Source organism: Benincasa hispida, chromosome 8, assembly GCF_027475165.1.
Source record: "Benincasa hispida cultivar pf3 chromosome 8, pf3_genome.v1.1, whole genome shotgun sequence".
NCBI lineage: Eukaryota > Viridiplantae > Streptophyta > Magnoliopsida > Cucurbitales > Cucurbitaceae > Benincasa > Benincasa hispida.
In genome coordinates, this window is record NC_143485.1 from 50,770,465 (window position 1) to 50,781,943 (window position 11,479).

Sequence of the window (11,479 nt, forward strand, 5' to 3'; positions counted from 1 at the left end):
ATTGGAAGCAAGTGGAGTCTTCTCTGTTAAATCTCTTGTTAATCATTTATCCTTGCCCCTCCCATAGACAAGCATTTGGATAAGGGTCCTTGGAAAACCAAAATTCCACGTAAAGTGAATATCACTATATGGATCAAGTTGCTTGGGAACCCAAAATGTGCCATAGTCATACAAAGGAAGCTTCCCCCTCACTGCCTTTCCCCTCACATTTGCCCACTGTGTCAATCGACCTCATGCTTGCATTTCCTTTTGTTGTACATGAAAGCAAGGTGCAACGCCTGAAAGTAAATAATCAAACTATGAAGAATTTCAGCATAGATGGTTTAAGAGAAAAATTGATATTTCATTGTTAACAAAAGCATTACTTCAATTATAATATAACAAGCTCATAAATTATAAACTGATACATAACCTAGATTCCACCTCCAATTCATATTTTAAAAACAAATGCATTCTAACAATAGCTTCATCTTTTGGTGGAGGAGAAGCATCGGTATTATCCGAAATTGCAACATTAAGATTGCCATTCAAAGGATTAAGAACTTCAATCTGCAGCATACAGCAAAAACATGATTACCCAAAGAGTGCACTAATATATTTAACAATAAAGAAATGCGTGCATGATTCACATTGCTAGAAACTTAAACAACTTACCAGACCATTTTTCCGAGCAACAGCAAGTAACTGCAAATAAAAAAGAAAATGAAGTGATTGGGTACACTAAGAATGATGTAGCGTTTAAATTGAACTTAAATGAGAAGTGAAATATATAATCTGCAATGGGCAGACATCAACTCAGTAGAGGTCGGTATAAGTATACCTCCCACTAATCAATGAAGAATAAAATATATCAAAAGAGAAGAAACTGAAAGGCCAGAAGAACAAAGCACACTCACAGACTAGATAGGTAACACATACTATTGAACTTCCAATGACATCAAAATTTTGTACAAGAGATTATGATAACAGTGAACGATCTGGAGAGAAGCCTACAGGGTCGAATTTACGATAGATAAGAGAAGCTGCAAACACCGATTTGGAGAAATCAGGTTCGCCCCATCTCTCACGACTTACGGAATCTCTCCTTCCTTGCCCCGAGCTTCAATCACTGTACAGTGCGGGAACAACAAATTGAGAAGAAAATTCAGGGAAAATCGTGACACAGAGTAAATTGGAAAGTTTAGATTGCCATTATTACCTTTGACGAGACCAAGAACATTGAACGTGAGGGCACGAAGCGGAGGACGGAAACGGCAATCAACCATCGTCGTACGTGGCATATTTTGCAGACCAGTTGAGCGAGCGTACACGATGGAGAGAGAGTTCACACAGTCGTTGGACTGATAAACCCTACCGAAGAAAGAAATTTAAGGGTTAACGTTCAATGGAATTGAAAACGAATTGCACCACGGTTTCTTGATAAATTGGACCGAAATTGTTATTGAACCAACTGGTTCGATTTGACCAGTCCGATTTGATCGAACCGATTTATTTGATTTTTTTTTTATTATTATTATTTTGAAAGATGATAAAGCTAGCATGTCTCATAAATGTTCGGATTTTGAAGTCAAAAAATTAAAATTAAAAATTAAAATATATATTTATCTTTTCTTAAGGAATTATATATATATATATATTAGCTACCTACCTATCTATCTATTTCTAAAAGGGGTTAATGAAGAACTTTTGATTTTCCTTTTCGATGATTATTTAGTCATGTTGAGTAATTTCTCATATTTATTAAGATTTATTTATTTATTTATTTATTTATTTTCAATTCTAGATATGATTAATCTTTAACTAAGAGAGGGTTATCGCAAAATTTTAAAATAAATAATAAAACAAATATTTTGATTTAAATTAAAGTTTAAATTTGAGAAATAATAAAATCATCTCAATCAAAAAGTAAATAAGAGGATTATGACATATTTAGGAGGAAAAATTTTTACAAATAAAAAAAATGTTAGACTATTTACAAAAATAGTAAAAAAAATCGATGGACATTGGTAGATTTATTTCAATTTCTATCTATCAACGTCTATCAATTATAAAAACTGATAGAAGTCGTTTATCATTAATAAAAATGGATAGAAGTCTGATAGAAATTAATAGAAGTTTAAAATGTTTAAATTTTACTATTTTATGTAAAATTTAGAGATAATATTTATATAACAAGAATAATGATGTCAAAAAACGATTAATATAATAATAAATTTAGAAGAGATAATCAAGGCAGTGATAGAGAAGGGAAGAAGTGGGGGCATGAATGAGAAAAACATTCCATGACCCCATAATAAAAAATGTACACTCTCAACAAGGCAAAACAAAAAACATTGACCGTATAAATATGAAGAGAAACACATGAGAAGTTACTTTATTAATTTTTTCAAATTCAGTCAATTTTTAAAGATTTAGAAATAAGAAAAAATGAATAGTTATCAACGAGTCAATTTCTTTAAAAAAGAAAATTAAAAACAATAGTAAACGAGAATGTTATCAAACAGATCATATATTCCGTTTGCAATCATAAAAAGTAATTATAGAAAAATCATAATTGCTTATCTACCTACTTTATTTAGTAAAATGAATTATTTGTTAATCTGATAAAATCAGTTTCTAATTTTAACTAACATCTAAGAAAACCAAAAGATACTAGTTTTTAGACTTAGTTTTCTTACAAGTTTCCTAATTTCTTAACCATTTAACTAAATATATTATAATATCTTTTATATTAATGTATTTTTAAATGTTAACTCATTAATTTTTTTTATAAGAATTATTTTTTAATCATTTGCCAAAAAAATGTATTCTTTTAAAACTTTTATCAAATTATTTAGATAAATAAAATCAGTTGAAATTTAAATCGAAGACATTTTTAAATAAACTATAAATTAATTATCTAGACAAAAATAATTAAAATAATAACTATAATTTGATTCATATAACTAAATTACATAAATCATAAATTTAGTATTAATTTACCAAATACCGTAGTTAGTTTTTTCTAATTTAAATTAAATTTACCAAATCCTATTTTACTTTCTTTCACCGTTGATTCAACCAGTTATCAATAATTATTTATGGAGCTTTAATGAGGTATTCGGCCCACAACTTAACAATAAATACTATTAAAGTTGACATATTTATTGAATAATTTCATTTTCCTAATTTCTCTATTTCATCCCGGAACTCATTCTTATAACTTCGCATCCCAACTCCATAATTCAACTCGATGTCTCAAACATGAATATAGGTACATACACGAAAATTAATGTAAATTAAATAAAAATAGCAGAATTAAATAAACAGTAACATTCTTTTATTATATTGAAGTGTGTCTTGTCATTTGCTTTTCTTTTTATATTTTTCTCTACTAAAAATTATATATATATATATATATATATATATATATATAATGAAATAGCCCATTGACAAGGAATTTAAATAGATTTATTCATAAAAGTTAGATTCAAAATTCTGGGATATTAATGAATCTTTAATTTGAAAAGCACCAAAATCTACTTTTAAATTTGTTTGCCTGGAAAGGGGACAGTTCGTGACAGAACCATCCAGCCGTAACAAATGGTCTGAGGAAAAAAAGGAAAATCATAATAATCAATTAGATAAATTTGTATTCATATGGCCAAAGATTAAAACATTTATCGAATCTGTTTATAAAACAATCTGTTTAACTTTTATGTTCTAGAAAAAAAAAAAAAAGGAAAAAAGATGATAATGTTTATAAATTTATTTGGATATTCTGTATATTTATAATCCTTGTTTTTATACGGATTTTGCTCTCCGTCGTAGCTATAAATACTTTATCGCTTGGATCGTGTTTAGCCACGCATTGAATCACTTTCTTCACAATCCACTTCAATGGCTGCTCATTCCTTTGATTCCCGGAGCGGTTTCTGTCCTCAAACCAAGATTTACAAGAGCCTCCGGCCACCGTTGCCGCTTCCGCCGTCATCTCAGCCACTTACCGTTGCCGGACATGCCCTTTCTGTTCTCCGATCATCTCCTCCTCCGCCCAACACTGCTGCTCTCGTCGACTCCGACTCCGGCGTCAGTGTCTCTTACGTCATTTTCCTTCGTCAAATCCGAAACCTCACCTCCAACCTTAGAGCTCTTTACTCCTTCTCCAATGGTCAAGTGGCTTTTATTCTTTCACCGACTTCTCTGCAAATCCCCGTGTTGTATTTTGCTCTCTTGTCTCTCGGCGTTGTTGTCTCTCCGGCTAATCCAATCAGTTCCGAATCGGAGATTGCTCACCAGATTAATCTCTGCAAACCGGTTATTGCCTTCGCTACTTCCTCAACAGCGTCTAAGATACCGAGGCTTCAATTTGGCACTGTACTGATAGATTCACCGGAGTTTCTTTCTTTGATGACTGAAAGTAGTCGATCGGATGGAGAGGACGATTATATTGTCGACGGAAAAATCAATCAAAACGACTCCGCGGCGATTCTGTACTCTTCAGGGACTACTGGACGAGTGAAAGGCGTCTTACTCTCTCACCGGAACCTCATATCGGCGATCTCTGGGGCTCAAATATTAGAGAAAACGCCCGTCGAACGAGAGATCGAGCCACATCCCGTTGCTCTGTGTCTGTTACCTTTGTCCCATGTTTTCGGGTTCTATATGTTGATTCGATCGATTTCAGAGGGCGATACCTTGGTTCTGATGCGTAAATTCGACTTCGAGAGGATGTTAAGAGCTGTGGAGAAGTATAGGGTTACATACATTCCGGTTTCTCCGCCGCTGATTGTGGCAATGGCCAAATCGGAGCTGGTGGCGAACTATGATCTCAGTTCTCTTCAAATTTTGGGATGCGGCGGCGCTCCTCTTGGAAAAGAAGTCATCGATAAATTCCATGTCAGGTTTCCCAACGTAGAAATTATACAGGTTAGCAACAAACACTTCCCCTTCTCAGTGATTCTTATAATGTTCTTTTTTTTTCTCCTATCATGTGAATGCGATTAACATAGCATCCTGTCAATTTCTTAGTTTGCAATCTGTTCTCTATTAGTTTGTATTCTGTTCTTTATTTTTATTAGTTTTTACTAAATTATTAATTCAAACTTTTCCGCTTACATGTTATGATCACTTACAGTAACCATGAGTATTCCTACAAGTTCTATACTCTTAAAACTTATGAAATTGTCACAATTAAGTTCAGATAAGTAAAGATTAACTCCCAACAATTTTGTAACTTCATAATCTTCTAGGGGGAAAGTTCAAGTATGCAATTGTACCCAACCCATAATTTAAGGATAGTTAAGGAAGGATTTAAATCTATTTGAAGTTTAAACATCTCAAATGATAAGAAGAAGAACAAAGAGTGATTATCACAATAAATTTCAGATTGGTAAAAGATTAATTTCAACAATTTTGTAACTTAAGGGAAAGTTCAAGTATGCAATTGTAACCAATCCCATAACTTACGGATAGTTAAGGAAGGATTTAAATCTATTTAAAGTTTAAACAAAATAATAACAAGAACAAAGAGTGATCCATGGTTTTATTCTGTTGAATAGGGATATGGCTTGACAGAGAGTTCAGGAGCGGCATCAAGAACTCTGGGGCTTGAAGAATGCAGTAAAACAGGTTCAGTAGGTCGCCTATCTGAAAATATGGAAGCCAAAATAGTTGATCCTTCATCTGGAGAATCCTTACCTCCTGGTCACAAAGGAGAGCTTTGGATTCGAGGTCCAGGAATCATGAAAGGTTTGCGATATTCTCTTTTTTATTTCTTCTATGCTTTATTATGAGGATGAAATCTAACAATCGAAGTCTTACTATAAAAATATAACATCGTATATGTATGAATTCGTTCATCACACCATTCATCCATGTTGAACTTTCACCACAGTCAAATTAATTTAGCCCTGTTTTGATAACAATTTTGTTTTCAGTTTTCCGTTCTTGACATTTATGCTAGTTCCCTTCAAATTTTCTTACCATGATTTTCATATTAGGCAAATTACAAACAAACATATAGATGGAAGTAGTATTTATAAGCTTGATTTTCGAAAACAATTCTCATTAGCACCACCCACTCTGAAGAAGCTCTGAGTCTGGATGAAACTGAGTCACAAATGCTGTGGTGAAGGAGTCATATTATCTGTATAATACAAGATTGTGACCCCATGCCTCTCTTACGTAGAGGGCTCTGTTTGAGAATAGGCTGTTTAACTAAAAGGCATTAGATTGTTTATTGTCTGATGAACATGTCAAATGGTGTTTGATGCAGGTTATGTTGGAGATGAAAGGGCAACTGCTGGAACCTTGCATCCAGAGGGATGGCTAAAGACGGGTGACCTCTGTTACTTTGATTCTGATGGATTTCTCTACATTGTTGATAGGTTAAAAGAATTGATTAAGTACAAGGCTTATCAGGTGACTTCTTTACCTCTAGGTTTTTAGAGGATATTACTACAAATGTCATTAGTCATTATTGTTGCTTTAGTGTCTCTTTAGTAATGGGAAGTCCTATTTGTTTGAAACAAATTCCAGGTCCCACCTGCTGAATTGGAACATTTGCTTCAATCCCATCCTGGGATCCTTGACGCTGCCGTGATACCGTATGCATTCATATTTCTCTCTTACTTAGAACATGTTTGGAAGGAATTTTAAAATGGTTAAATTCACTTTTGTCATGTTCAAAACACTCTCAAACATGCGTTTAAACATTCAAAATCAGCTTTAAAAGTGTAAAATCAAACCTTAATTTATTTTGAATGATTTAAGGTATGTTTGGTGTGATTTTAAACATGACAAAAGTAACCACTTTAAAACCAGTCTCGAACGTACTTTTAGTTAATGGTTGAAAATTTGTCAATTATCATATTATTTTCATGTATGTTGAGCAGCTATCCAGACGAAGAAGCAGGAGAGATTCCTATAGCTTATGTGGTTAGAAAGCCTGGAAGCAATATCAGCGCGACTCAAGTCATGGATTTCATTGCAAAACAGGTATATTTCATCCTCTCTCATGAATCTTGAAACTAACATATTTTGTAAGTACTAGAAAGGCATTTCAAACTAGTCTTGAAATCTTGAAACTAGCATACCTTTTTAAGTACTTAGAAAGTCATTCCAAACCAACCCTAAATCATTCTAATCTGGTTTCAGGTTGCACCGTACAAGAAAATCCGGCGAGTTTCTTTTGTCAACACGGTCCCGAAATCACCTGCAGGGAAGATTCTTAGGAGGGAGCTTGTCAAACATGCTCTCTCTCATGGTTCTAGCAAGCTATAATAAAGAGAAACGGAAATGGAAATGTACATAAATTGGCATCTCAGAAAGTAGGCAGCTTTAGCAGTTTTCAACTTCAATCCCTTATTCTTTGTCAGCTACGTCAGAAGCATTTTACTATAGTTATTATTCTTTCTTTTTTCGATATTCATTTGTAGTATAGATGTTAAATAATTTTTCTTTTAATTCTTATTCTAAATAATCTAATATTCATTTAAGAGTGTATGGGGCAAGGAGTAAAATTGTGAAATTATCGAGAGTAAAAAATTAGAACCAAAAGTGGTTAAACAAAGTATAAAATTGATCTCTCATATTAAATCTTGTGTTATGAGGTCATGAACTCCTTGAACTAACAATGATAGAAGCTCACAACTCTAACTCCTTCAGCTAAATATCCCTAAACAACTTCCTTAGAATGTTTTGTTTTTTTCTCTTGACCTCTCATTTCAAATCTTGTGTTTTCTATTTCTTGATAATTTAAGATTCTCGTTCGTTTGATTTGTAGAAATGTAAAATATCTAAACATTTTAATATGACATTGCCATATTGTCATGGCCATGATGGCAATGTTTAATAATTTTCCGATTCAATGAAAAATTGAGAATGAATATCAATTGGTAAATTGATTTGATTCTAAGGGAGATTCGGAATGAATTTCAATTTGTAAATTAACTTATATGGAAGGATTCAAATTTGGAATAAATAAGTTGAATTCTTTGTAGATTGTAACAGTTAAAAATTAACGGTCAAAAGATGTTGCAATTAGGAATTTAATGCATTGCCAAGACTTAAGAGCCAAATCAATTAGTGTCAGTAGACTGTGGTTTTTTTAGAAATTAATATGGTTTTTTTTTCTTTCAGAAAAGTGTTAAATGCCCCCACTGAAGTTGGAAATTTTACATGCAAACTTAGTAGAATCTAACAGGCAAATTATTTATTAATCTATTCAATTCGTTATTTATTTGTTTTAATATGCAATATAATTACAAATCTCAAATTGATTATTTCTAATATAACTTTCCTAAAAATGTGTTATATTCGCTGAGGATAGTTTGGTTTTGAGCAAAATTTAATTATTTAACTATCAAATAATAATACTAATTAAATTATTAATTACAAATATTTGTAAAATGAGTAATTTATAATTAGAGTTACTTAATTACATAATTTGATGTATCAATTTGATGAATTTATATAAATATGATGTATTAATTAATAAAACAATCTAAATCAATCTAAAAAATAAATATAACATTTTGTGATTAAAAAGTAATGAATTATAATTAAATGATAAACTAATTATAATTATTAAAAATAATTTATAAAATACTAATCATAAGGGTAATTAATTAACTAAATATATTAATGCATCGATTCTTTACAGTTTATTATATAATTAATTAATTTATTTATGAATCTGGAGTAATTAAATTCAAATATTATAATTTAAAATTTAATATAATTTTCTACATTATAAATTTAATATTCATTTATTAATTAATTTTTAATAATATAAAATAAAATAATAAATTCATATATTAAAAAGAGAAAAAGTATGCCCGTCAAGAAAACTCATAGTTATGGATCCATGGGTACGAGGAATGCATAATATCTTATTCTCTTATACCAAATAAGTGATTGTATCCCTTACTCATTTCCACGCTTATTCTCATCCCAATTTTCTCAATCCAAACATTCCTACCAATTTACAAAGCTTATTATTATTATTATTATTATTTTCACATCTATGCTATGAAACTTTGATTGATTCCATTTTCTTAATAATAATTATTTTTCTTAAAATTTTAAATAAAATTAGTTACAATTTTAATGATATAAAATTTTTGAACAATTATATTATAATAAATATTAAATTAAAAAGTCAGAGTAAACTCATGAACTTCCTCTTGGAAGTTATCTCATTCCATTCTAACGTTGTTATATATCAGTTTTAAAATAATCGAAATTAGGGGTATTTATGGGTTGGGTTGAAAGATTCAGACCCAACCCAATTGTTCGAGTTGAAAATTTTTTCAACCTAAATAATCTTTATTAAAAAATGAACACAACCCAATCTAACTATGAAATATTTGGGTTGGGTTGGTTCGGGTTAATCGGGTTATTTATTTAAAATTTTGTTCTAAAAAAAACAAAACGTAAATATGTAAAAATCTAATCTAATTATTTTCATATATTGAACTAAGATTAACAACTCAATTTCAATTTATATAGTGGAAATTTTCTTTCTAAAGTGCAAAAAAAACTAATTTTGAGAGTTGTCGAAGAATAAATTATTCAAAAAATATTAAAATTAAATAAAATAAAAATCAATATATGTAATAAATAATTACGTTATGAGTAATAAAAAAACATATTTTAAAGTTAATAATAAATTCGGATTGATTCGGGTTAGTTTGGGTTATATTAGGTGAACCCATAAACCAACCTAATCCATAAAATTTTCATTTATTTGAACCCAATCCAACTTAGATGAGTTGATAATCCAACCCAAATCGCATGGGTTAGTTTGGATTGATCGATTTGTTCGGATCATCGGATTTTTTGAACATCTCAAATAATAATTAAGTCAAATAATATAACTAAATCGTACTAGTTTCATATTTACTTACCAAACGCTATTTTAATTGAAGCCGAATTATTTAGTCTGATGGCGTTGAATAAGCACGTGAAAGTTCAAGTTCAAGTTCGGGTTGCCCACCACTTTTTTTTTTCAATAATTCAAATGCTAAAAAAATCGTTATTATTATTATTATTGCATGATCAGATGCCAAAATTGATTTTGTCATCATTTGGGAAAATCGTTTAAACTTAAAATCTTATAAGTCAAATTTGTTGGCTGAATGCTTTGTTAATAAATACAAAATATTGAAATATTTTGAGATCAAATCAATTTTAATTTTTGACTTGTCAGTATGTTAGTACTTTTATGAGTGGCTACAAAAATAAGTATAATTCAATTGATATTTGAGTGTATTAGAAAGTATGAAGTTCGTATTTATCCCAATTATTAAAGAAAAGCTTTTCTATATGATTGTTTTTTTATATAAAAAGAGTCATTGATTATTTATTATTATTTTTTTTTTAATATTTGAAAACCACTAATAAAAAAACTTTTCAAATGAGGCGTCAATAAGTTAGTTTGAGAGAAACACTTTTAATTTTTTTAAAAAAAGAGATTTTAAGTATTAATAGTTAATTTGTCTCTAATTTGTAAAATATATAAAATTACCAAAGTACTTTCACTAATTCATCTACCTCATTTTCACCATGGTTGCAATGACTACAACTAAATATGTTAAACCCAAACTACAACTCAAATTAAATATAGAAAATATATATCAAAAGGAAATACAACCCAAATTAAATGTGGAAAATATATATAGAAAGGAAATAGGAAAATATCTCATAATACTCCCCTCAAGTTGGAGCATAAGGATCATAAATGTCAACTTATGAAGAAGATAAAGAAATCGTTGTTTTCCCAAACCTTGATGTGTTTTGTGCATTAGTGAAAGACTGAATTTTGAGCAAATATATAATGTTGATTGACTATTATAAAATAAATTTATGGCATGAGAGTACTCCATCCTAAAACTTTCAAGTAGCTTTAAGCCACTTAAGTTCAGATGTAATAGAAGCCATGGAGCGATACTCGGCCTCTGCGGACAAACGAGACATTATTTGGTGCTTCTTGATTTTCCAAGAGATAGGAGAACCACGAAGAAAAAATAAACTAACTAGAGAGAGAATGAAGAGCCAAGGGACAACTTGCCCAATTTGAATCGCACCAGCCTGATAGCGAAAGATCACAAATGGAACAAAGAAGAATCTATTGGCTTGGACAACTTTTCAAATTACAAACTGCAGCATCCCAATGTTCTTGTTGTGGTGCTTGCATAAATTGAGCAAAATATGCACCACTTATGAAAAGTTAGGCCGTTTAAATAATGATGTTGGGTTTTATGCCCTAAAACTCGTAGATAGTGAATGTAAAACTCGCCCAATCTGAATCGCACCAACCTGATAGCGAAAGATCACAATGGATGATGTTGACAAAGATGAGTGGATCAAAGCTATGGATCTCAAAATGGAATCTATGTACTTCAATTCGGTTTGGGATCTTGTAGATCAACCTGATGAGGTTAAATCTATAGATCGTAAATGGATCTACAGGAGAAAACGAGATACTGATGGGAAG

The 11,479-nt window shown here is 30.7% G+C and overlaps 1 protein-coding gene and 1 long non-coding RNA gene across 2 annotated transcripts; one reads left to right on the forward strand and one right to left on the reverse strand.

The window, feature by feature from the left end:
• Nucleotides 1–322: 322 nt before the first annotated feature.
• LOC120083732 (uncharacterized) lies at nucleotides 323–1,363 on the reverse strand. Its single transcript, XR_005483527.2, has 4 exons — nucleotides 1,199–1,363; nucleotides 897–1,108; nucleotides 655–684; nucleotides 323–549 (listed from the first exon to the last, which is right to left on the reverse strand). It is a non-coding gene; the product is annotated as an uncharacterized LOC120083732 (long non-coding RNA).
• Nucleotides 1,364–3,664: 2,301 nt separating this feature from the next.
• Nucleotides 3,665–7,478, forward strand: LOC120082988 (4-coumarate--CoA ligase-like 9). Its single transcript, XM_039038446.2, has 6 exons — nucleotides 3,665–4,908; nucleotides 5,541–5,730; nucleotides 6,257–6,402; nucleotides 6,520–6,587; nucleotides 6,876–6,978; nucleotides 7,138–7,478. The coding sequence occupies exons 1-6, from the start codon at nucleotides 3,880–3,882 to the stop codon at nucleotides 7,261–7,263; spliced, it is 1,662 nt and encodes a 553-aa protein (XP_038894374.1). The 5' UTR covers nucleotides 3,665–3,879; the 3' UTR covers nucleotides 7,264–7,478.
• The last annotated feature ends 4,001 nt before the right edge of the window (nucleotides 7,479–11,479 follow it).

Bases quoted from the DNA above. Each gene is read 5' to 3' on its own strand.
- LOC120082988 (XM_039038446.2), top strand. From the start codon at position 3,880: ATGGCTGCTCATTCCTTTGATTCCCGGAGCGGTTTCTGTCCTCAAACC. The intron at 4,909-5,540 runs GTTAGCAACAAA...TCTGTTGAATAG, and splicing joins CCAACGTAGAAATTATACAG to GGATATGGCTTGACAGAGAG. The intron at 5,731-6,256 runs GTTTGCGATATT...TGTTTGATGCAG, and splicing joins AGGTCCAGGAATCATGAAAG to GTTATGTTGGAGATGAAAGG.